Consider the following 26,716-nt stretch of genomic DNA (forward strand, 5'->3'; position numbering starts at 1 on the left):
ATGGCTTTGATATCTGAAGATGGTACTGTTGAAGTGACTTCTGTATAAAATAAGTTAAAACAAAGATACAAGAGGGGAGGGGGGAGGTGTAGCTAAGGCTCTTTACAGACAGAAGCCTTGCATTTTGTCATGGAAAATAGAGTTTGTGCTGATTTAGTAAAATCTTTCCCCTGAAATAAGTGTAGAACATACAGAGTTCATGCAAGCAAAATGGATTTTGTGACTCCTTGAACCATTGTTCTTTGGGAAACCTCCAGAAGGTGTTCTCTTGCATGTGTTCCATGTGTTGCCCACTCCTTTCATCCATTGTAAATTGCCAGAAAATTTAAAGTTTTGACTGAGAACCAGTTTCCAAGAGGAGGTTTTGACTTCTCAGATTGGACTTGAACCTGGTATGGGATTTCTGCCTATAAACTCTTAATTACAAAGCTCAGAGACTGCTTAGCAGATACATATGCAGGATAAATCAAATGTCTCTATTTATTCACATAATTGAGAAACTTCTGTGCATGTTTCTGGCAGGAGGAGGAGAAAGAAATACAGATGTGTACGGTGGGGTCTTGTTTTGTTTTAAAACCTTACTGGTGTCTGTATATTTTTGGTAACAATAATGCAAATTACAAAGCCTACAGTCTTCTAAATCCCCCATAGATTCTTTCTAGAATGCAACAGCAAGTGTTTTAAGTAAGTGGAAAAACAAAATTACTTTTACTTGAGCTCTGTGTAAGAATGGAGGCTTTGAATCCGGGTTGGTTTGTTCTTTCTCCCCCTCCTCCCTTTTCTTTCCTGGAACAGCAGTTAAGCAGTATATTACCCAGCACTTTGAAATTGCTCAAACTAGTTCTCTCCAATATAAACAACTGATACTGCTGAACTGAAAATAAATTTAAACAAAAAAAAATGTTTAAATTATGTTTGCACAATTGTGCCATTGAAGTGTTTTAAAGGTGACCTGCAAATACATCATTGTTTATATTTGCACACTTCAGTGAAAAGGTTGGAATAAGACTTTACATGGACTCTTTTCCTTTTTGTGGATTGGAACAGCTCTGATAGGCTGCTCTTCCCAGCAGCAAGGAAATGACAGAGATGGGATGGATGTTTTATACATTCCAGTTAAAATATTGTTATTGAATGTGCTCAGATTCTTTGTTTCATTTAATATTTATTTGAGCAGTGCAGCTTTTCCCCCACCCCACATTCTTACTGGGCAGATTTCTAGTTTTTTGTGTGATAATAGTTAATAATTTGATAAAGCTTCATGTTAAATCCATCTGAGGCAGCAGAGAATGTAAAATCTGCTGGCAAGTCTCATGTCTGCAGTGGAGTAATTACATGGAGTGCTGGTGGTTAAAATGACCAGAGAGCTCTGGGACTAATTGTAAGGAGTGACAGAACAGGGAAGTTTTATTGCTGCAGTTCCCTGAATTATGTTGAGCAGCAGCTGCGTCAGCAGATTTCAATTACCACAGTCCTGCTCCAGTCCCTCGGTGTCATCCTTGTTGGCATCAGAGTTAACTATTGATCGTTGTATTTATAGGAGCATTTTGTGGTGTTTGGCTGCAGAGGTGCAGCTTCTTGTTTGGGAAAAGCAGAGCTTGTGAGGAAGAAATTTCTGTGGGAGGAAATACACTAAAATCATGTAGCAAACCCTACCAATATGAGGACTAGATGAAGGTTGTGTGTGTGCTGCGTTTTGCCAGCCTGTCTCTTAAGATACAGTGTTTTCTCTCAGCAGGTTTGTAGCACAGTGCCTGTGCTTGGACTTACATAAAATGCTCACAGACTCTGCAGAGGAAAATTCAGGGTTGGGGAAAGAAGCTCACTTTTCCAATAAGGATGGGAATTATATACTGCTGGGGGTTTAAATCTTACTTTTGTTCTTTGTGTATTTGCCACTTACGGTCTTCTGTTTGGGAAGAGTAACTGAAAAGAAACCACCATGGCTTTGATAGGATCTTGGGAAAACATAATTGTGGTGTTGCAGGCAGCATTTGCTGAAGGTGAGGGAAGGCAAAATGACTTACAAATGTTCACTTACTAGAAATAAAATGTTACTCTGTCAAGTGAATAAGCTCTTTTGGGCCTTTTCTGACTCCCTGCAGGGACACCACAAGCATCCGTGCTTTGCTTTGGGAACTGGTATCACTATGCAGGGATAAAGGAGGGGCTGAACCTCAACCCAGAGAAACACAGACCCTTAGCATGGGTGTTGTTTTGGCATGTTTTTTAGGGATAGGTTGGTTGGTTGGGTTTTTTTTCTTTGTTTGTTTGGGTTTTTTCAAGTGGGACCGGGCTTGTTTTTAATTAAAAAAAGTTGCAGTGGGCAGTGTCCTTGTGCCCTGTGCTGATTTCCCTCCCCAGCTGTGTCACCCCCCAGCAGCAGAGTTTCACATCAGGCTGGGGTGACTGAATAATTCATCTGTGCACTGTCTTAATGTGCTTCTGGCAAAATCACCTGGGGCAGTTTTAGTCACTCTGGAGCCAGCTCATCAGATTTTGACTGAAGCAGATGAAGGAGCAGATGCAGGAGCTGGTCCAGGACCAGATTCCCAGGCAGGGACACCCTGCTGGAGCGGTGACGGCAGCTGGTTTTGGGGATCGCTGACTGAATGGGGACCTTCAGCTCTGCAAACAGCTGGCTCAATAAAGTTGTTTTTAAAGCCTTTTACAGTGAAAGGCCAGTACTGGCATGAGACTGCTGCCCTGCTTGGAAATTTTTCCATAAAATTGGACTGTGCACTGCGTTTGGATGCAGAGCTGCCATGGGTCAGGGGTTGGCTGACAGTCAGTCAGCATCTAATATTCTCATCTTTAGTGTTTGTTCTGATATGGGGGGAGCATTTCATTCATATAATTTGTGAATGAAATTGCTGATCCTTTTCAAATGCAGGATTTTTTCCTTTCTTTCCTCCCCAGGCTATTTTAATAAAAGCCAGTGGTATCAGTAAGCAAATTGTGAGTGATGTTTGTGTCTGTCTGCCCCACTCCCTGCACCCCCACATTTTTCAGACTAATCTGTCACAAGCTGATGGAATTTCAGGGGAGAAAACTGAGGTGCTCAGTTCTGAGATCACTTCTTCAGTAGTCAAAGAGCTGTCTCTCTCCTTTATTATTAAGACCATCAGAATTAAACGATTTAAATTGATTTGACTAATTGCGCTCATTTAACTTTTTAATAATGAAATGCACTGAGGCTACGTAAGTTGTTAACAGTCATGTCCTTCTCTTTGCTTTGAGCAGTTTTACTCTGGGCACCGATCTCCTCACATTCCATATAGGTTATTGCACCTGGTATGGACTCACGCACGGCATTTAGCAGGGTACGAGCAACAAGATGCACACGAGTTCCTCATTGCTGCATTGGATGTGCTACACAGACACTGCAAAGGTAAGGCTTGTCCTGAGGCTCCGATCAACAAGGATTATTGCATCAAAAACAAGGTAGAGCCATCTCTTCTTAAACCAAGTCTAGTGGCAGTACAGCACTCTTAGCAAATTCCTTTAAAAATGTTCAGTAGACTTAAAATATTTATAAATAAATAAACCATTCCCACTGTCAAAAAGTACCAAGAGTTAGAAGCAGACAAGCCTGTACACTGGTTTGAATCACCATCATGATGTTCTCTTATTGGCTGTGAGTCACTGTCTTTTCTTTTAAATTGCCATTTTAATTCTATTTATACTTGAAGTAGTTAGAACTCTTAGTCAGTGTGTCATGTGACTGATGAAAATAACATAGGGAAGGTTATGTCTTAATACTATTATTCTGCTTAAATATGATTCTACTGTATTTCTGATACCAAATTGCTTACAGAAATGTGAGTAAGAAAGAGCAATGGGTGGTTATGGTATCTTGTTTTATTAGTCTGTATAGAACAATATGTAATTGTACAATACAATAAAAATATTTAGTGCCATGCTTTTTGACACAAAGTATCTAAGTCTTGATTTTGTAATATCATATGAAATGATGTATTTTGTGTTAGTTAGCTGAACTCAAGCTGAACTGGAAATTTCCCAATCTGACAATGTTTGCTGTAGCAAACTTACTGCAGCAGAGAAATTTTTACTCTTCCTTCAAGGGAAAAGTAGTAGGGTTGATGCTAACAGAACAAACAAAAAGTCCTTGGTTATCAAAAAGAAGCTTTAAGCACTCAACTTGCCTCAAATGCTCTTAGGAAAAGCACTTAGGGTTTAGTTTTTTGGCTTATCAGAGGACTGTCAAAGGGAAGGCTGCTGCTGCTTCTCTGAACCATTGTGAGTCTTGCTTTTATCTCTGAGATAGCCCTGCATGGCAGCAGATGGGCTTGTTCACATCCATAATTGGTGCCTCCAAAAGAATCTTCTCCAAAAAAAGTACTGCCAAGGACAGGAGTACACAGAGCATTTCCTTTGATGTTATTAATATCTGTCATTTGACAATCACTAAATGGATTTCAATAATCCAAATTAAACTGGTGTGGAAGTCCAGTAAGGAACAGAATCTACCCAAGTACTGACTTCTCACTTCTTAACACTGAATAAATTCAGCTGCAAACAGAAACAGGTTTTGGTTCCTGTAAAGTTTATGAACCACTGATCTAGCAAATCTTGAAGCTTTTCTTCTCATCTTTGATATAAGATGATGCTTATATTTCTTCTACACATCCTCATTAATTAATGAAGTAGTACTTGTTTCTCAGAATTGCAAAGAGAAAAACTTGCAACAATAAAGGTCCCTGAGCTCTTCTCAAACTGATAAAGAATCCAAAAAGACTTTTTAAAAAAATGTGGTTTGACTTTAAATGAAGAATTTCTCTGGCATATCTTCCTTGACATCTCTGCACCTAGGTTTTCAAATTTCTGTTTCTAAAGAAATAGAGAGGCTTTTATTAAATCATAGTAAATAATCTATACCACATCAAGGTAATTTAAAAGAAGTGGTTGAGCAGTTGTGTGGGAACCAAACAAGTTATCTAAACCAGAATTTCAAGTATAGTCATGCAAAACCACATTTGGAATGAACTAGTGTTCAGTGTAATGATAAAGTTTTCCCACTTGTGTATCCACACAGACACACACATGCATGTGAAGTGTGCAGATATAAAAATATTATTACTAATAGTGAGAACATGTCCTACAGCTACAATAAGCAAATAATACCTCCCCTGCTAATATTAAATATTTATTTTAATGAAGGAAAAAACCTTTTAAAGCTTCCAGTCAATAGTAATGAAGTTCTACAATTAACACACAGTCAAATAAAAGTCACGGGGAAAATTTTGCTCTAGTTTTTGGACATTATTCATGATCACCAAGACTTCAGGCACCAAAGTAAATGAAAGTGTTCCATATGTATAAATACCCAGTAATGTTTGTTTGGCTGTGATTAGTCATGTATCCCTTTTCCATTCCATTTACTCAGCTTTCTAGGAAGTGTCTTAATGCAAGTGAAGACAAAGCTGTGAATATTTGTTGTTGATCTGTCACTGCCTAAATTAGGAAAAATACGTGATTTTGATGTCCATATAGATAAAAGTTTGGTAATCCTGTAACTGCCCTGGGATGATTATGTGGGCTGGCTGGCCTGGGTAGTTTTGCTTTGATTTGGTTGGTGTTTTAAATGCTGGTTCAATCTAAACTTTGTTTTAGTGGCATCTGTGGAGTTTTGGAAGACCAGGATACCTGTCCGATCTCCATGTAATTCCTGTCTATGGGGTGATAGATGTGCAGGCACTGTTGGCTTGAGCTGTGACATCTGGGCAGGGCATATTCTGAACCCCCAACAGGGCTCCTCTCTGCTGCTGGAGTAGTAGAAAATATTTCTGAATAAAAGGGGTCAAGTCTGTCTTGCCTCTGCATCACATCTTTTTCATTCCAACAATTGGAGGCAGGTGATCTAACTGGAAAGTAGTATTTTGGTGGAAAAAGATAGTGTAAATAATCTGTATTTCTGCCCAGGCTGTAAAGCATTAAGTCAGCTTTTAGTCAACATGACAGATGCATCTTTATCACCAGTGCTCTGCAAACTTCCACACTAGTGAGGTTCCAATCATGCAAACGCTTTTTAGTTTCCCACCTTTGTCTCAGACATCTTCAAGCTTGGAGAAGCTTAGACCAGAATTACTGTTCTGTTAAATGGATCAAGACTGCAAGTCAAAAATTAATGTTCTGTCCAGTGACATCACTGGCTGTGGGGGTTTCTGTGTTTATTGCAGGAGCAACAGCACTCAAGTGGCAGAGGTGGGCACTGGTATACAAAGGTTCAAAAAGCAAGATGAAAAATAGAAGTAATCCTATGTTTTTATCCCAAACATTATTCAGTAGTCTAAGAAAAGAAGAGTAGTACTTTAAAACGGATTGTGCCTCACTTATTTGGATTTCATGAAGCATTTTGCATTCCCCGGTAACAAGGAGTGCTACAAAACAAATCTGAAGCCAGAAAAAGAATGGTGTACTGAGATTTGGGAGGAAAACACTGCCCTGCTCTGTGAATTCTGTATGATATTCTTAGGAATTGATAGAGCATATGCTTGTGGAACATGTCATCTGCTCTGATCCATATAGATTTGTGTGTACACTGCTTTGTCAGAAATAACAAGCACTTGTTCAGAACACCAGGGACCAAAGCAAAACAGAAATATTAACATTAATGTCTTGTTTTGATAAACACCCCTTTTGAAATCTGACAATTCTTGACTTCCCTTTTCTCATTTAAAATACAGAATGGAAGATGGAGGCAAAACTTACGTTTTTATATCAAAACCAAAAACAATCTTAAAAAGTTGTCTATAGCTGTTTTTACAGTTGCTGTGTGTTATTTACCTTTAGTAGTATATTAAATGCCTAATTTGAACACAAGTTAACATGCTTAGTTATTGCACAGACACAGTAGTAACTTGTGTGGGGTTTTTTGAAATCTGCATTTAATTTGATTCCAAACTTCTGAACTCAATTTTCCGCCATTCTCATAATCACATTAGTGTGTACATTGATGTATTTTTAAGTTTGCTTTTAGTCTTGTGCTGACCTCTCTTAGAATAAGCTGCTGATTTCCCTGGTAAGAATTATGACTGGATTTAAACCCCAAAATATATATTAAATTAAAACCTAATTTGGGAGACAGAAATGTTGAAGGGAACCTTAACTTGAACACAACAATCTAGCAGCTTCTAGTTCTCAGCTGCATAATATACCTCCCCTCAGCATCTGTTCCATATTGACAAATGTGTGTAGGTGGTAATCTTACTCCCTTTTCCCTCCTCTCCAACCAAATGTCATGGGAAATAATGTTGAGTGGGTAATACCCTTCTGTTTTGCTGGGAACAAGCTTGCAGGATATTCATTTGAGACCCTCTCATCGCTGATCCTAATTGACTTGTGTAATTGAAAAGGGAGAGCTCAGTTCTCTCTGTAGGAGGAAATAACTGTCTGCTGAAGGTGTCCAGCTGGGATGGTACCTGTGGTCCAGGGAAAAGCTCTCAGCACTGCTTTTGTCCTTCTGCCCCCTCAAAACAAAGCAGAGACAATGTTTGAAATGGGGAGATTACAAGGTTGTGGTAGTTGCATGTGGATTCTTTAAAAAGGAAAAGTGGAGTTTTAACTAAAACTCAGTTAATTCTATTTTGAATTTTTTTTCTTTAGTGCTTGTAAATATGAGTGAAGCTTTATCTGTAGGTGCAGGATGCCTTGCACAGTCTATCCTGTATGCCCTCTTCATTAGCTTAGCATAAATGAGGCCTTTAAAAGCACTTAAGTTCAGTAAGATTTAGCTGAAATTCTCATCAAGAAGTGCCTCAGACTGGGTGTGATAACCCCCAACTTGAACCTCATACACTCAAAATCTAATTTTAGGGCATTTTCTTCAAGAGCCTTTTTAAGGAAACAATGTGCTTTTCTTGGCAATTCAAACAAAAGTTTCTAAAGCCTAAATCCAGCGCTGAGGGAGAACTTTTCCTGAGGCATTTAGCATCTAATTAACTCAAGTGGCCCATTTCAGCTTAGTAGGTATCACCTATGACTGCTTTTCCACACTTAGTATCCGGTGGAACCTTTGCCAGATTGTTATATAATATTTTTCAACATAATTCTAAAGCTTCATTGGAAAAAAAAAGAATATAATTCTATTTGCTTCTACTGCAAGAAAACTCCAGCTAGAACACATTAGACACATGAAAATGGTCCGTTGCTCTACACTTCTAGTTTCTTCAGGTGGTTTTTTGGACATTCTTGAGTAGAAATTAATCGGTTTTGAGAAATAGCTGAGATTTGGGGAGTATTTCAGTATTTCAATCTTAGCATTTCAGTTTCAGAAATCAAATTAATAATAAGTTAAGGACACTGGGAAACCTGGCCAAACTTAGTTCTGGTGTAGCAGTTGCTGTTGAAGGAGATGGGAGATGTATTTTAAAAAATTAGCTGGTGCTGTGATATAGTTGATGTGTACATCTCTGATTGCAAGGCAAAGCCAGTTGCATCTGTCCTGCTCAAGGAAAATGAGCAGTGCCCAGTCTGGAAACCCAAGGAAAAGGGTATCGTTCTTAGCTCACCTGTGGGGAATGAAGGGAGAAGGCTTTGAAGCTGAGAACTGTGTGAAGAAGTGCTCGGTTGTTTAATACTCTGCTTATTGTGAGAAAGCTGAATTGGCTCAATCTCAGCGCTCAAATGCTAAAAATGACTCCGCACTCCTGGGACCTGCAGTGACAGTGCGTGATGCCTAAAAGATGGGAATGTGTTCACTGCGCCCCTGGGGAGCTCAGAGGATTAGTGTGCCTCTGGAGAAGCTGGAGGAGGACGAAGCATTATCTCCCCACTTAAGATAAGGAGAGCTTTTGTTTTCCCACTGACAAAAACGTGCATGGAAGGTGCATGTTGATGTTGAAAGGCCGGGATGGAGGCAGTGGGCTGAGGGAGAATGGCTCTTAACAAACCCTCTCCTCTCACTCTGCTCACAGAAGTTGACTGGGATAGAATTAAAAAGTAGCATTTGCTGAAGTTTCTTTTCTCTGTGAAGTTTAAATACTGATTTTCATTAACCACCTTGGCAACTCCTTTGTCTTAGGAGCTGATCTTTATGCCAGGCAGTGGAAAGCAAATCTCTGTAAAGGGAGATACCCTGAGCAAGGGTTTGGCTAAGAGCTGCTATGGCTTGAAGTTTCACCTCTACATTTAGTCACCTTCCGATTATCTTCTGTATTTTTCAAGGAGTTCCCATCTTGTTCCCTTGTTTTCTTCAATGCACAGCTTTTGCAGGGTTCTGTATTATCCTTGTGAACTTGCAGTATAAGCTGGAGTTAGAAGGAGTTACTGGAGACACAGTCCAAGACAAACCACTCTTCTGTCAGAGGATTTTTGACTTCTAAGCCTGTGTTTGCATTCCTGCAGGTGATGATAATGGGAAGAAGGCCAACAACCCCAACCACTGTAACTGCATCATAGACCAAATCTTCACAGGTGGACTGCAGTCGGATGTTACCTGTCAAGTCTGCCAGTAAGTCACTTTTTCCTGACCCTGGGCTCTGCTTCAAATCTGCACCCCTCCACTGCAGTGCACTGAACCTTTCCTCTCTTGAAATACCAATAAATACAAGCAAAACTCCAGAAAGACAAGAACTATGTAAATGCAGCACCATGAGGCACCAGCCCAGATTTCCCAGAGAAGCTGTGGCTGCCGTATCCCTGGGAGTGTTCAGTGCCAGGCGGGATGGAGCTCTGAGCAGCCTGGTCTAGTGGAAGGTGTCCCTGCCCATGGCAAGGGCTGGAATGAGATGATGTTTAAGGTCTCTTCCAGCCAAACCATCCTGGGATTCTATAATTCTATCAGCTAAATGTAATCAATTACCAGTTAACTGTCATATATTAAGACATATCTAAAAAGCTGCCTGGAAAGTGCCACAGGTTTATGCACATAAATGTTTTACTACTCTGGAAAAGGTGGTTGTTTTCCAAGATCATAAGGAAAAGACTTCCAAGATCTCTTTGAATTTCAAAATACATAATTGCAATTATGTTTGAAGAAAATTATATAGAACCACATTTTCCTTCAGTCAGGAGCCTCATGTATCATCAGGAGAGGTCTCAAAAAGGCTGATACCCAATGTAATCTCAGGTACCAGGAAAAAAGCCTTTACAAGAGTATGGAAAAATGTATTTATTATTCTGCTCTGTACTGGAGCAAGTTGACTTTTCTTTGGAGATGTTTAGTGTTGCCATAGTGCAGAAGTCAGAGTTCTTGTTTTTTGTTCTGCCTTGCATTCTTGCTGTCCTGCACATGGGCTGGGCTTGCTTGAATCTGCTTTTATTCTCAGTTTCCTGGAGGGATTTGCAAAAGATTTACTGTGAGGAAAACATAGGAAATTTTGTTCTTTGCCAGGTAGAGCCACAGAATCCTTATGTGATAATGCAAAGCCTGATTTGTTATGACACAATATTAACATTGATGAAACTTTGACAAAAGAAGTTTTCTTCTAAAAACTGGTAACTTTTGCACAAATGAACCAGGGGATAAAGGCAGAATATTGAAGGCTTAATGAGATTGCAGAGTGAAAGACAGGAATTTCAGGGGAAAAGAGAACTCAAAAAATAAGCCTAACAGGGAGCTTAGACCCCTGAAGTTCTCTTGAAAATGTGGATGCTGGAAGAAAAGATTTGAGTCAATAGCAGTTAAAATTTTGAGCAGCTTTTTCCACAGTCTGGCTCTTGGCTTGTCTTCAGCTGTCTTTAGAGAACTCTGATGGAGAACAAGAGCTACTCCTTGGTGCAGTTATTCTTTGGCCTCTGATATTCCAAAGGCTGTAGGAGATGCAGAGAGGAACTGCAAAGCTGAATTCAGTGCACTGCTGGACAGCAAAAGTATTTAAAAAGCTTTCTCTTTTTTGAGGTAGCCTTAAGCACCATCTTCTATGTCTTGAGCAGACAACACCAGCTTCTAAACTAGTTGGATGGCACATAGGTATCACAGATGTTGACTGGTTTATACTGGTCAGTAGTGCTTCTGTCTCAGAGCAGCTCTGCTTTAAGTCTCAGGGCTCCAGTGAGTGGGGAAGTGTCTTAAATACTTACATTTTGTATTTCACACATCACGTACATTTCCCCAAACATACAGCTCTTAAATACCAGGAAAACGATCAACTATGGGAAAACACTCTGAGCAGCTCTATTTTCTGTCATCTCTGAGTGCCCTCTAGGGGTGATGGAGATCCCAAAGTCCTTAAAATTAAGTACCTGGAGTGCACCCCAAAGCAAGGGAGCAGCTGTTCATTTGGCTTCCTTTAAAGGTGCGTGAAACCATTCTCTTTTCCACAGTGGCGTTTCCACGACGATAGACCCGTTCTGGGACATCAGTTTGGATCTGCCAGGCTCTTCCACCCCGTTCTGGCCGCTGAGTCCGGGCAGCGATGGCAGTGTCGTGAATGGGGAAAGCCACGTGTCAGGCACCACCACCCTCACAGACTGCTTGCGAAGGTATGGCCTGGCACAAACACAGCTTGGGCTTGGAGAAAAGGAGTTTGGCTTCATCCCCTTCTCCAGGTGGCTCTGACCACTGGGATTAAGTGATGCTTTGTCACAGCTCTGTCCCCAAACATCATTTTTACACATATTTTAGTTGTTTGTATGTGAGAAAGTAAAAAGGCTCAGAGCAACACTAAGCACTCAAAGCTAGTTGCCACATGATGCAAGAAGAAAACAAATTTTGCATTGGCTGCTGCCAGGCAACGTGGTTTTACATGATCAAAATCACTAATGTCTGTCTCCATGTTCTTGGTTCTGGTGGCTGAGGAAGCACATGAAAAGAGTTTACATTGCATTTAATATTTATCTAAATTCTAACACCAAGTAGGAATCAGATTTTGCTCTAAGCAAAACTGAGAGTCAGCTACTGCCAGATGAGTTGCAGAGATGCCATTAAGGATTGAAGGAATGGAGCTTTCAAAAAGAAAAGGTAATTCTGAGCTTGAAACTTGGGCATCTTGGAAACAGGTACCTGGGGAGAAGGTTATGGCTTTCTGTACAGTTCACTTGGATCTTTCAGCAGATCTTAAAGTCATTCTCTTGTGGCAAATGCAGATATTTGCCTGAGGAAGAGATTACCTGGAGCCTGGGGCAAAGCTAATCTTCCTGAAATAAAAATTCATAGTCCCTAACATCTGATTTCTAATCTTCTTGACGCTGTTAAGATCAATAATTTTAAGGAAATGAGGGAATTACCACAAATGAAAAATTGCTAATGCAGGAATGCACCAAGAGGCAAAACCAGTCGAATTTTGGTGATGTTCTTCAACATAGACATTTGTAGAATCAAAGGTGATGATAGGGAAGGAAAAGCATCCAGGTTCAGAGATACTTTTAATATGGACTTTGGAAAGAAGTTGAACTCTAATGGATAAAGAGGATGGGTCTGTGTTTTTATCCAAAGGTTAGGAAGAAGGAAAGTGTGTAAGTTCATGTCAGTGTGGCCATGCAGCTGAATTTGACCTGAAGAAGGAAGGATTGAACAGGAATGTGACACAAAAATGGAAAGATAAGGGCATTCCAAACAATCAGAACAAGTTTATAAGCCTTTTTAGAGACTTAAGGGTAAACAAACATAAAGCAATGTTTTAAAACATTAAAACCAAACCAGAGGGTGATGACACATAGGCCAGGTAAAGGAAATCTTAATTAAACAAGAGGCTGTGATGTCATTTAGTGCTGGAGGCTGCTTTGGCCACAGTCAGAAGGAGGGTGAAGGATGAGCTGACACCGTGTTGCCCTCACGTTCTTCGTGTGCATTAATGAAAAATTTTTAACCATATTTCAAAATATTTCATCTCAAAAATCCTGGTTGCAAGGCAGCCTCTGGGGAAATGGTTGATTGCCCTATGGAAGTCTAAACTTGGAAGAAAGGACTGAGCAGTCCAGGGTCCTGGCCTTTCTGTGCTGAGTTTCTGGAAAAGAGGGATTTTGCTTTAGTTCGTAGTGAGAGCATCGAGGCAGTCCATTTTCTGTGAGCACTTCCCTGTTCCCTAATGGTCTCTTCCCATGGCTCCTTTGAGCAGTTCTGTCTGAAAATTTTCAGAGAGATTTTTCTAGTTGTCAACAAAGGTTTTTTAGAAGGGTATGTGTATTTTAAAAAGAACTTTGTGTTTACAGGCCTTTCCATCTCAGAGCTTTGATCCCAGCCCTGGAGGGCTACAAGGTAGAATAGTGTGTTGCCAGAAGAGTGTCTTCCATATCAATGTTTTTGGGATCGAAAACAAAAGATCTTTCTTTGTTTTCTGTAGGAAAATGAGCTGTTCTGCTGTAGGAGATGAACTAACACTGAGCTCAGCTGCTGATTCACTTCAGTGCAAGTTAAGAGCAGTGATCAATGTCAGATTTGGATATCTGAGCCATAGCACTTTACATTATTATGGTTTTATTGTAGGTTTTTCCAGAATTTCTTAAAACCCAGTGACTCTTGTCTCTTGTGGTGCCAGTGATCCACAAGTAAAAGCATTTTCAGCATGCATCAAAAATCATCTGATTGTTTTGTGCATTCCTTTGCTTTTCAATATTTTTTTAGGTTTACAAGGCCAGAACATCTAGGAAGCAGTGCCAAAATCAAATGTAGTGGTTGCCATAGCTACCAAGAATCTACCAAACAACTCACTATGAAGAAGTTACCCATTGTGGCCTGTTTTCATCTCAAAGTAAGTTCATGGGGGGCCAGCAGAGCAGAGGATGTGATTTCCTCTCTGAGGGGATGAGCTGAATTCCTGGACATGTCTTCTGGCTTTCACTGACTAAACTTTTCTGATATAAACTAATATAAAAAATAGCTTGCCTTGCCCAGCTAGATTTTATGTTAAGATAGTGTTACATTATCTCTGAGGTAGCTTAGCAGTGTGTCTGGGGGAACTTGACCAACTTGAATCTAGAGACAAGATGGAGGGCTGGTCCAAAACCTGAACCAGCACAGAAACCAATCTCCAGTAACACTCCCTCATCCTGCATGGTACAATTTTTACACTTTTACTGAAAGAATGCCACTGTATTGAAGGAAAAGCGTGGAAAAGTTCTGATATCAGTGGAGAAACATTACTGTATCTTCCCGACTGCAGTGAAGTTTTAAACATTTTAAACATCTCCAAAGCAGATGTCACGTGAAATCATGGCAGATAATGTCACAGTTGGGGCCCTTGGGTAGTTAAGTCCTGTACAATTTCTGTCTGAAATGTGATCTAAAGTGGGCAGCTGTCACAGCAGGTGAAGGTCATTCTGTGTCAAGAGGCAAAGGGTCCTTGGAAAGCCATGCCACATCCTAGAAAAAGGTGTTACAGGTGGAAAGACTTCCCCTTCTAATTCACAGGCCTTCCCAGCCTTTGGGACAGTCATGCCTTCAGGTGTTCATCCCCATACACCATCATCTTCAGCTGCATCTTGAGCATTAACTGTGAGGATGTGCAATGTCACATGCCAAAGGTGTTATAGCCTGACTGGACGGGGTAAAAGCACAGTTCTGTTGTTTTAATTTGGCAGTTTCGGATCTTCTGAAGGACATTCTTGCATCACTGAATTGAGGTTTCAGGAGTGCTTGGCTTTTGGAGGCAGTTTTGGGCTTTTGGTTTTGTTGCTATAGAGTAGTTAACAAGACACACCTTCATGATTCTGCTCTTTGAGCAAGTCAAGGTGAATGTTCTCTACTCTTTTCCTATACTTAGTTCAGGATTTGTGTTATCCTAAATGACTGAAGATCTTCTGGAAAATAAATTACTTGTCCTAAGTGTGCTGTCATGTCTATGCAAAATGCAAATTTCATTTCATGTGTTAAAGCAAGAGAGAAACACAAAAGATAAGAATTACAGAAGTCTCAGCTTTTCACATCTGGATCTGTTGCTAGGGAATTGTTACAGCATCACAATTGGAAAATAATTAACTTGAAGTGTAAATAGAGCAGAATTTCTGAAATTGAAAGCTGCCTTTAAATAGAAACTCATTCATCTCTTTCCGGTATTTGTTCCTGTTTCCATTTAATGTTCAGTGAAGGAGACGAGGAGAGGATGGTGGGTATTGCAGGCCCCTTTTGGCTGAGGGACAAGGCTTTTTTTGTTAGCATTTTCCATTTTTTGCCTTAATTTGAATGGGTATTCCTATGTAGGCTTGATTCCTGTCACTTGAGATGATTGGATGGGTGGATTCAGTGTGTCAGTCTGAAGGCAAGCTCCTGTTACCACCAGTTCTGTGAGTTGGGGTAGGCAGCAGCCATGGGTTTGAACAGCCCCAGTGCAAATGAACACTGCTTCGGGTAAAGCTGTGTGTGCTCTCCCTGTTTAATACAGTTTTTCTTTGGTGTCAGGTGGGAATAAGTTTGTATGCATAGATATCAAGGTAAATAATCTAATTAGTACTGTATTAACATTGAGTCCCCAAATGGTGGCTTATTTTGCTGGTAGAAAAGTGTTGTTATTTACATGGGCATTCCCAGAGAGCTGGTAGGAAAAATCTGGAGCTGTCCCTGCATAGTGACTGCTAATGTGCTTTCATGTTACTGTTTCTAAGCTTAGGACATTTATAAAAAGACATAAAACTTAACCTTTTTCTAAAGAATAAACCTCTTGCTCTTTGCCTGCAGCGGTTTGAACACTCAGCCAAACTGAGGCGGAAGATCACTACGTATGTCTCGTTTCCACTGGAGCTGGACATGACACCTTTCATGGCTTCCAGGTGGGTACCAAGTCCAGAACCCCCCCACAGACCTGGGCAGAACTGGTTACCAGTTCATACATGTGCAGCACGAAACAAGGAGCATCCTTGAGGGTACAGAACAGTGTCTGTGGTGGTACTTCTGCCATGAGCTTCTCTGTGGAAGGTGTAGCTTGTCTAAACCCATTTTTAGATAAGCTGTTCAGTCTCATGTGCCAAAAAAGAATTTATTTTTAAACAGCGTGGTGGGGGGTTTTAATTAATGTGTGTTGTGTTTCTGGTTTCCTGTTAAATTTATAGACCCAGATCCCTGCTTTGGTCCCATCCCCTCAGTGCCCACCCACCTGCCATCCTGTGCAGTTGGCCAGAATAGAGCCAACCTAATCCCTAACTCAGTGTTCCTGAAGTTATAAAAATCCTTCCTCTTTATTCCTGCACATATGCAAATCTGGGGGGTTTGTTTAGTACCTTCACCTTCTGTTTAGAGAATGCTGCAAGAAGCAAAAACATAGTCCAGATTAAAATAAAACAGCAAGACTTCTCCCACCTCCCAGGTTTGTGGAAGACATGGCATTTATATAAATACACCTTCATGAAAGGAATTTAATCAGCTTAATTAAAAAGTATTTGTCAGATATTCCATGTAAATATGCAAGAGGATATTCAGATTTAATTTATATCTGAAGCAGTGCAGAAAGCCCCAAACCATGGTATCTCTTAACAGGGGACTCTATTTGATGCTGAAATTTTACTTATAATTTCACGCTTTGCCTGCACTCCTCATTTCCGAGGGAAGAAAGTAGATGCTTCTACCAAGAGAGAAAGGAGAGCCCTGAAGCTCTGTTAAATACTGTTATATTAAGAATATATGGTTTATTCCAATATATTCTGGAGATTTTGAGACTTCCTTGTTCTTCTGTGGTGAATTCTCCCTGGACAGAACAGGCTCTGATGATGAAAGGTATCCAGCATAATGCAATAGAGATGGGATAATCAGCAGGCATAACTCAGTAGTCTGAATTTTACCAGCTAAGAAATCAACAGCATAATCCTATTGCTGCTGTCAAAACATAAAATGAATTTACAAGTCAGAGCCGGGATGATTGACCCATCACAAGATAAAGGATTGATGTAATTAGATAATTTCCCGGGTTTCGAATACAAATCTTTCCTTAACCTGTTTTTAAGCTTTTTGGATAAAACATTTGACGTAAACAGATGTGTATTTGCAGCACTGAAGCCTTGACCAGGAGGAGAAATGGTGTTTGTGATGTAGCACTGCTGTGAGAGCAAGTAAAGCATCTTTAGCATCGCAATCAGCCCTTTGCTGCTCAGCTGGAATAAGGACCTGGATTCAGCAAACAGGCTGTGTGTCATGTCAGACCAATTTCCTGGGTTTGGGAAGCCACTGCTTTAAGTGACTGGATTTTTGTGTGTATGTGTGTTGCAGTAAAGAGAGCAGAATGAACGGGCAGTACCAGCAGCCGACGGATAGTCTAAACAATGATAATAAGTAAGTGGTACATTCCATGACTCCTGTTGTGAAAGGTAGTTGCCTTCTAGAAGGAGATGGTGTTGCTTTAAATCCTGCAGTGCCAGTGCATTACCATATCTGACAGCACAGTAAGTCTGAAATGTTGCAAAATAAAGCCTCACTCACTGCAGTTCCTGCCCTTCAGTGGGGCTGTGACTCCTTCCAGAGCTGAGGGTGATACCCCCAGCAAATGGTCTGTGGGCAAAAGTAAATGCTGTGGTCACAGTATTTATTAGAAGGGATGGGTGTTTCCTTTAAATAATCCTCTTCCTATTGCAATGGCAAAGGGAGTTCCAGAGGACCAAAGAAAGTTAATAGAACACGGACACTCAAAGTCAGGAGTAGATGATCCCAGTAATCCTGGGGTGTATTGGTCAGGTATTGATTCCAGTCAGAATAAATGATGGATTGGTGTGGGACTTGATCAAGAATGTAAAATGGGTGTAATTGAAACCAATATCCATTGCTCTGGGAATAAAATGGTCATACAAACCTTACCTCTTCAGTTATCATTGCTGCTGTTGTGTATTTAAATTCAAGGCACTTCATTTGCCACTAAAAGTTTCAGTAAGAAACTGGAATCATACAAAAAATGTAAAACCAAACTAACCAGGTGTTAGTGCAGGTGTCATCCAGGCGGGTACCAGGCAGGTGTTCTGTGGGCCTACAGCTTGAATCATTAGGTATGGGGTGTTCAGTAGTGTTAGAAAAGGTCTGAAAGTAACACAGCTGATCACTCTTAAGGTTTGCACATGCCTTAAGTTGGAGAAGTTGTTAAAAATGAAGCAGATTTAGGCAATGAGAGCAGAGACATCTGGACTCCTCAGTGATCTGGGCGCCAGGAAACAGCTGGGGCAATGTCAGAATGCTCTAGCTGCACTGAAGGGTGCTGTCCATCCTAGTTGGACTCACGGACTCCCCTAGAGAGGGTGGCTCTCAGTCAGTGCCTCTGTAGGCAGTCAGTGAATCGGTGCCTTGTTGCGGCACTGCTGTGTCAAAAGAGTTCTGTGAATTTTGAACACGAGTAGGACAGTATCAAGTGAGATTAGAGAGATTATTTTACCATTGTGTAGCTGTGCTTGTATCACACACACAATGTGAGGGCAGCATTTTATGAAAGAGTTAAAGAGAGTGGAAAATACTTGAGAAAGAGCCACTAGTCTATTTAAAAGACTGGAAACAAAATCTTACCTTAGAACAAAAGAGCCAAAGACTTCAGTCTTGCATTTTTAAAAGAAGAAAAGGAACAAGAAAATGAGAGCAACTTGATTATCAGTATCTTTTTTGGAACAGTGGTGTGCCTGCAAGTTTTCAGGCAAATGCACAGCAGCATCTGAGAGCTGGAAGTTGAGGCTGAATATATTCAGTATTTCAAAATAAGTACAGGCTTTGCAGATTAAGGACAGTTAATCAGTTCAGAAGTTTATCATTAGAAATATCTAAGATTATCTCCTTCTCCATACCTCAAATGCATTTTTTCTGGTTCACTAGATTAAATCAGGGAAGTAAAAGGTCAGACTGGATAGTCAGTGGTCCTCTTCAGGAATGCACCAATATTGATCTACTTTAGAAGAAAATTTGGTAACCAGTATTGGTAAAGTTGACAATGGTCACCAGACTGGAGAATTGCAGAAATAGCAAGACAGGAAAATAAAAATGTTTGGGTTTTTTTTTCCCTGGGAAAGGGAAAGAAAGGAAAGAGGAGGGCAAGGCCACCCTCTTCCCAGCTAGTGTTAAAGCTGGTGTTTTACTGACGGATCAGATCCTTTACCATTGCTGTGTCTGTTCATGAGCAAAAGCTTCTGCCTGCCTGAAATGTCTGTTGCTTTCCCCCTTTTGATGCACGTATTGATGATCTGTTTTCTGTCCCAGGTATTCCTTGTTTGCAGTAGTTAATCACCAGGGAACCTTGGAGAGTGGGCACTATACCAGCTTCATCCGGCAGCACAAGGACCAGTGGTTCAAGTGTGATGATGCCATTATCACCAAGGCAAGCATTAAGGATGTGCTAGACAGTGAAGGGTAAGTGGTCACCTGGGAAGGGGAAAGGAAGGGAAACTTTGACCTTTGTTGGGTTTTTCTTACTTTAAAAAAACCCCTTGTAATAACAGAGAAGGATAATTTCTCTCTTGAATATCCCCTGTAATGCTCAGTGCTTCAGCGTTGAGACTGCACAATTACATTTATACATAATTGCTTTATAACCCTGGATTTGCTGAGGGAAGGGGAAGGATGGGGGACATCAGGTGACTCTGCAGAGTCTGGAACTGGTGCTCATGTCCAAACTCTTGCTAATGGAAGGGATTCTGAAAACCAAAGTGATGTGATGTGATGTGATCACTCAGTGCAGGAGCAGTGCTTATCCCAATGACACAATCCAGTCTGTGCCTGCAGAACTTTTGGATTGTTGTGAGTTTAAAAGATTTGAAGAAAAGCCATTAAGGAAGTGCTGTGACCCAGAATGGCAAAGCTCTATGGGAGGCAGGTAGAGAACATGAGCTGTTTCTTAGCTCATGGCTTTAAATTAATCTCAAATTGACATTATGGCTTCAGATATTTGTATTCCACAACTTTTGGGAACACAAAGCAGTATTTATCAAGGGAAGCACTGGGGACTGGTGTATGTTCCAAGAGAAAAGCAACTTAAAATCTGAAGTCTTCATTTTGCATTTTCAATTATGGACTTGGTACTGCAGAGATAAGCCTTTACCGTTCTTGTTTTAATTATTCATGACATTTTCAAGGATTGCTGCAGGCACAATGTTCAGGTTGTAATTTTTTTAATAGATTTTCCCGTTTTTTCTTTTTTCAAACTTCAGTCGGGAAGTAAAACCAGAGATCTGTAATACCTGAATTTTAGTGTTAAGTGACTTGACAGGGAGCTTCTGCTTTGAGGTGAGCAGAGAAATGAGTTTGTTGTAATTCAGTAACAAGTGGCTCTGCTCAGGTGGGGTTATGTCCATGGAAGAAGCTGCCGGAGGCAAGGAGGAGAGGATGTACGACACAACTATTGCCCATAGAGGCTGGTTTGAGCTTTGATGCATTTCCCTGGTTCAGATAAAGGCTGACACAGTAGCTCTGCGTCATGTGAGGGAATCCATAGTGCTTGGATGGAATTACAACAGTTGGAATGCCTCAGAAGTGCTCTGAGGACTCACCAGTGGCTGCATCAGTGTGGGAACAGGGTTGTGTAGAGATCAGTCCCCTTCTTCTGTGTGACTGCTGAGGGGCTGGGCTCCCTTCTGTATCAGTACACACACAGTAATTAGGGACAGGAAGAATTTCATCCTTTAAAACACCAGATTTGAGTACAGATTGAGACATCAGATACTTGACTGGGACATGAGTGTTCACCCACATGGCTGCTGCTTCATTCTGCTTCCATACCAGTAAATGGGAGGCAATTTGTAATAATCCTGCTCTGATCTCTGGAAATGTGACACTGAAGCAACAGTTGCATCTTAAAGCACCTTTATTTTGTGTCACATTAGTGTTAAATGGTTGTTGCCTGTCTGGGCACCAACACAGTCCAATCTTCCAGGGTTTTCAGGTCCTGAGTAGATTTTTCAAGGTTTGACTCTTTCATAGAATCATAGAATGGCCTGGCTAAGAAGAGACCTTAAATCTCATCTCACTCCAACCCCCTGCCATGGGCAGGGACACCTTTCACTATCCCAGGTTGCTCCAAGCCCTGTCCTCCAGGGATGGGGCATCCATGGAACTCCTCTTTGATACACAGCTGTTCAGTTCCCTGAGTTGCTGGTAAAATTATGTTATCTGGCTTCTGTCCTTCTCATCCCTGGTTAGTGTCCCTGGAATCACCTCAAGTTGAAAAGAAAACCAAAATTAACAGCCCTCGTGTTTTATGGTTACCTCAATGGAAACTTATCTGCTCCAGCACAGAGCTGACACTGTCCCTCTGCTCTCTTCCAGATATTTGCTGTTCTATCACAAACAGTTCCTGGAGTATGAATAGCCTTACCCAGCAGCTTGTCAGATATAAACAAGGAAGAAACAGCGCAAGCCTTCTGAATCGACACACAAACCTACCTGAAATGAAAAGACCCATTACAAACCAACTCGCACTGAGCTGTAACAGGACCTACTTGACACTGACTCACAGCCTGGAGAGTGAGAAATGAACAATGTCCGACGTGTGTGCGGTCCCACGAGGACAGAAAGGGGGAAAAGAGGCTGCAGTCAGTCACTTAACAGAGGAAATATAACATGAAAGGAATGCTCTGGGTGGGGGAAATGGGAGCAGAGGAGTCCGGGCACTGGTACATCTCCTGTGTTCCTCCAAAATGTGTGTGGGAAGGCAAAGGGTTCTACCCTCATCTCCATAAAGCATCTTCTCCATTTGGTGCTTCAGCTCCAACGACCAATCATATAACAGTTAAAATTAAAAATCCAAACCCATTTTTTTATGCATATGGGTCTGAAAGCAGTAGAGTGGAGGAGGAGGGGATGAGACAACTAAAGGACTTTGCAAGTATCTTTTTATTTGTGAATTTTAGTTATTAAATAAATACAGTATGAAACTATTAGGCTCTTTTGTTTCCAACAACCGTAAAAGAAATCCTGGATTGTGGAACTGAAGCTGCAGTACTCAGACAGGTTTTCAAGCATGCCTGCTTGCACAGGTAATGTTCAATGCCATCAGACTGCTCATCGAAAGCATCAGCACAGATTCTGTTGTTTGAGCCCTTTTTGTTTTGTTTTCTATAAATAGCTATTTTCTTAATTTTTTTCCTTTTATTCCCTTTTTTCACAAGAATGAAATTCATAAATGCAACCATCAGTAAAAATGAATGAATTGGCGTGTTTATACTGTAAGAGTGGTCTTGGTTCTTTTTGGTTTGTTTTTTTTTTTTAAATCTTGTGAATAAGTTTGAATTTCTCAAAAGCGCTTGTTTTGTTGTTGCTGTTTTGGTTTGTTTTTTTCCTCTGCTGCCTTCCAAAGGTGGATTTATATATATCTGACACTTGAGAGAACCTCAGTGGTGAAAAATGTACCATCTGTTGGGAATGGTCGCTGCTGGGGCAGCTTTGAGCGATGGATCTGCTGCTATTGAGCCCTTCTGCAGTGCTCTAAGTAAACAACACATTTTCCTGGTATGTGCTAGGCTGGTATTGGTTCCTTGTATCCTCCCACATGGATTAACTCTTCACGTGCTCTTCTCCTCTTGCAGAGGCACAGCCTGTGTGTTGGTGTTCTCAGCTTGCAGCTCTGGGGCCTTTCCTCCCCCTCCATCACTGTGTCAAGGTACCAGCAGGAGCTGCTCGTGCTGGATCTCACTCTCAGGAGCTTGGGCTGGGGGTGGAATAGCAGCCTGGGAGAGAAAGCCTTCAGAACAGAGCTGGAAGAGCAAAAATAGCTTCATCTCCCTTGTGGAGAGGGCAAAGTGTCAGTTGGGCACTGTGTAAATTGGTGTCAGACCCAAAGTCACAGAATGGTTTGGGTTGGACTTTCAGGATCATCTCATTCCACCCCCTGCCGTGGGCAGGGAGACTTTCCACTATCCCAGGTTGCTCCAAGCCCTGTCCAACCTGGCCTTGGATACTTCAGGGATGGGGCAGCCACAGCTTCTCTGATCTGTAACCTCTGCACAAATCCCCAGCCAGCCATTCCTTGGCTTTGCCTGTGTGGAGAAGCAGGGAGGGATCTAATCCTTTAGGAATGAGGTACAGGTTTCTGACCTACCTGAGACACAGTCTGATAAACAGAAAAATAGGAAAATAAGGAAATTGAGTATGTTTGGTTTTTAAATGAGCATCTTACAAGAGCACCTGAACAGAAAGACGGTGGAATTCTTGATTTGCACACAGACTGGAAGAGTCCGAGGAGGTTTTGTACATCAAGAGGTTGCTGTGACAGGGCAGGGAGGAAGAAAGGACAAGTTGAAGCACCTTGAATCAGGCCCAGGAGGTTGGGTGTGGTGTGGGGGTGCCCCGGTGCTGCCGAGGCCATCGCGTTCCGTGCCTGTCTAACACGTCACGCTGGGGTAATTTCCATTTGTACTTGGTGCCGCCCGGTTTAACCTGAGCATTGCTGCCTGCAGTGGAGCACGGCTGGGGAGCTGCGGCTGCCTGGCGCTCCCGCAGGAGAGGAGAGGGGCCCCTCCTTCCCCCCGAGCCGAGCACGGGACCGTGCGGATGCCGTGCGACGCTTTCTGCTACCTTTTAATAATGCAGCAGGCTTGCGGAGGGAGGCAGCTCCCAGCCTCTCGCCATTCCCAGCGCTGCTGCATTGGCATTCCCGCTTGGATGAGGAGTGCCACCGCGCGGCGGGCGGCCGCCGAGGATGAGGATGACTCCGGCGGTGCCTTCGCTTTGTGGCGCCGAGGTCTGAGCCTTTGGCTGCCCTTTTAATGAATTCTGTTTTCCACAGCACACGCTCAGCCGGCGGAGCTGCTGCAGCCGGCTTTGTTAAGCCTTCAGGAACAAATTGTTTAGAGACGAGGGCAGCCGTATAAATCACCCTTAATTTTTCCTCCCCGCCCATCTGGTGGAGAGGGCTCTGCTGTGTGCGGCTGCACCGGCGCAGATGGTTCTCGGGGGGAGCTTTCAGGGCTCTCTTTCTGGTTTCAAAAGCAGAATTCCTGGGGTATTAAAAGCTCTATTATTCTTTTCTTCCCCCCTCCCTCCCGCTTGCCATCCCACCCCTCCCGTGTCCCTGCCCGAATCACACCAGGTTCTATTTTCAGCACTAGTAAGTCCATGCCGGTTCCGAGAGGAGAGGACAGCATTTTCCCTCTTCCTATAAAAATGGAAGAGCAGCTGCTGGCGTACGAGCAGCGCTACCCCTTACGCTGCTTGTTCTTAAACACAGCCTTCTCTCCCTCTCCATCTCTTCAGCAGCAGCCAGGCAGCTCAGGCACTGAATAATTCCCGGCAGAACCGGGAGGTTTCTCCGTGGAACTCCATCGACATCGCCTGTAGGAAAACGCCGGCCACGGAACACCCGAAGGGCGGGTGAAGCGAAGCCTCCCTGATGTGCTGACAGTCAGCAGTGACAGGCTGCCTCCTCCACCGGTGACAGCTCCTCATCCCAGGGAGCAGTTTGGGCTTGACTTGTTTATTTTGAGGTACATTTTCTATCAGCACAGCTAGATCTGTTGGGAGAAGGTATTTGCAGAAATGACTGGAAACAAAGACCGGTGGAGCGATGTAGGCTCACAGTGGGGTGTGTTCTGTTACCTGCCAGCAGTGAACACGGCTCTACAGGGGACACAAAAATAGCCAGAAAGTGGTTTTAGCTACATTTTCATGTCCCTTCGCCCCTCGAGTAGAGATAAAGCTTTGCCTGATGCTGGTGCCTGATGCAAAAAGCAGAAATATGAGAATTGGTTAAACCTTGGGTGTGGGCTCTTGCTCAGAATCAGTGCCCTTAATTCCACATGGTTTGATTCGTCCCATCTGGAATTGCTTGTGTCCTGTACATAGAGTGTCCCTCTGATATTGGCTGGCCAGTGGCTGTAAAATGTGATACCAAATCCATTGATTCCTCTTGGTCCTCCAGCTAAGGGTGTTTGTTATTTTCCTGCTGATTTGTTCGAGTTGCTCTGTGTTACCTTTTTCTCTGCCACTAACTGTAGTTACATTCCCACAAGGAGGGGAGGGTGAGGGATGCTCCCCTCTTGTGTATTGGGCCTGGAGGGAAGGATTTGGCTTCTGATGAGTGCTTTCCCCAATTTTTGAGACACCACGTGGTGACAGGAGGAACAGCCCTGTCCCAACCCTGGCTTTGCCTAGGTGTGAGAAGGTGAGTGCTCCTGGGCCAGCTGGGGCACACGGTGGTGCCACACGGGATGAGCTCCTGCTCTCACTGGCAGCAGACATGGCCCTAAAGTCCTTCTCATTTGAATAATTGATGCCTCTTGATCCTCCAGAGATGCCCTAATTGCAAAACTGGTGGCATGTGTTCAGTTAATTCTGTCCTGTTCTTAAATAAGGTTCTGAATCTCTCTACAAATACCATGGCAGGGGGTTCCTGGAGGTGACACTTGAAGGTCTGTAGGGCACCAGAGCTGGACTGGATCCACGTGTCCCCGGGAGCTCCCTGCTGGAAAGCAGCAGCCTGGTGAGGCACTGGCTGCTGCTGAGGGTTTTCCTGCTCCTGAAGTGCCTGTCCTCGCTGGGAAGCACTTGGGCAGGGGGGGCACAGAGCTGAGGGCATTCCCAGCCCTGGTGCTAGCGGAGGATGTGCTGGTGCTGCCCCAAGGTAAGTGCAGAACCTTTCACCTGGAGCACAGATTCCAGTGCTGGAGCCCGATGTGGAACTGCAGAGAGAGTCCACAGAGCTGCTACGAGGGCTGGAGCCCCTGTGCCATGGAGCCAGGCTGGGAGAGCTGGGGCTGTTCACCTGGAGAAGAGAAAGCTCCAGGGAGAGCTCAGAGCCCCTTCCAGGGCCTAAAGGGGCTCCAGGAGAGCAGGAGAGGGACTTTGGATAAGGGCCTAGGGTAACAGGACAAGGGGGAATGGCTTCACACTGCCAGAGGGCAGGGTTAGATGGAATATTGGGAAGAAATTCATCCCTGTGAGGGTGGGGAGGCCCTGGCACAGGGTGCCCAGAGAAGCTGTGGCTGCTCCATTCCTGGAAGTGTCCAAGGCCAGGTTGGACGGGGCTTGGAGCAACCTGGTCCAGTGGAAGGTGTCCCTGCCCATGGCAGGGGATTGGAATGTGATGATTTTTTGAGATCACTTCCAACCCAAACTATTCTGGGATTCTCCCTGCAGAGTCTGAGCATGTTTCTGGGAAGGGAAACCCAGAGCAGGAAAAGAAGTGGGGCTGATGGTGCTGGGGGACCCCACCTGAGGGGGATCAGAGCCCCAGTGAGGGTGGGGAACCCAGTGTTGTAGGAAGGCAGAGGAAGCAGGAGATGGAGCAGGAGAGGAGGGTGAGGAGAAGCCAAGGGGCTTTGGAGGTCTGAGCATGAACAGGAGCCTGAGAACAGAGCAGGAGCAGAGCAAGAATGCAAAGGGAGGCTGAAGGATGTAGGAGATGAATAGCAGAGCAGGAGATGGTGGGAGGACAAGAAAGAAGCTGAGCTGGAACAGCAACCGAGAGAGTGGGGAAGCTGAGGGAGAGATTAAGCTGTGCCAGGGTGCAGAATGAGGAAGAGCTGAGGCTGAGCAGGGGTGGAGGCCAAAGTGAATTCTGGGGCTGAAAGACTTTTGGAGGTCTAGAGGAATTGGGTTGCCAATGATGCCACAGGATTTGGGGCCATGGTGTTGGAGACTGTGGGAGCTGAGGCTGTGGGGCAGGAGACCACAGGAACTGGTCTCCACAGGAGACCACTGGAGACCACAGGAACTGACAGCAGGAGACCAGAGGGCATTGGAGCAGATTCCACAGGAGGGAGCAGAGGCCATGGAAGATGCTGCTGTGGAGGTGGAGGGGAAGCTGTTGATGTGAGAGGGGAGGCCAAGAGGGTCCCCAGGTTTACTGGGATGTAGGGAAGGTTTGGAAGTTGGGAGACCCATCCACTGTGGAAGCTGGAAGAGTGGGAGGTGACCAGAGTGAGAGGCTCAACC

The 26,716-nt window shown here is 43.1% G+C and overlaps 1 protein-coding gene across 5 annotated transcripts in view; it reads left to right on the top strand.

Moving 5' to 3' along the window:
• The window catches only part of USP22 (ubiquitin specific peptidase 22), a 96,163-nt gene extending 74,148 nt beyond the window's left edge, over window positions 1–22,015 (top strand). For 4 of the 5 annotated variants that reach the window (XM_048320584.1, XM_048320583.1, XM_048320585.1 and 1 more), the window contains 8 exons: window positions 3,244–3,391; window positions 9,367–9,472; window positions 11,287–11,445; window positions 13,526–13,652; window positions 15,575–15,666; window positions 17,096–17,158; window positions 19,052–19,201; window positions 21,113–22,015. In XM_048320584.1, the coding sequence (XP_048176541.1) occupies window positions 3,244–3,391; window positions 9,367–9,472; window positions 11,287–11,445; window positions 13,526–13,652; window positions 15,575–15,666; window positions 17,096–17,158; window positions 19,052–19,201; window positions 21,113–21,155 (888 nt within the window). In that variant the 3' untranslated portion in view covers window positions 21,156–22,015. The other variant, XM_048320586.1, reaches the window with a different exon arrangement.
• Window positions 22,016–26,716: the final 4,701 nt, after the last annotated feature.

The sequence above is a fragment of the Corvus hawaiiensis genome, chromosome 16 (genome assembly GCF_020740725.1).
Source record: "Corvus hawaiiensis isolate bCorHaw1 chromosome 16, bCorHaw1.pri.cur, whole genome shotgun sequence".
NCBI lineage: Eukaryota > Metazoa > Chordata > Aves > Passeriformes > Corvidae > Corvus > Corvus hawaiiensis.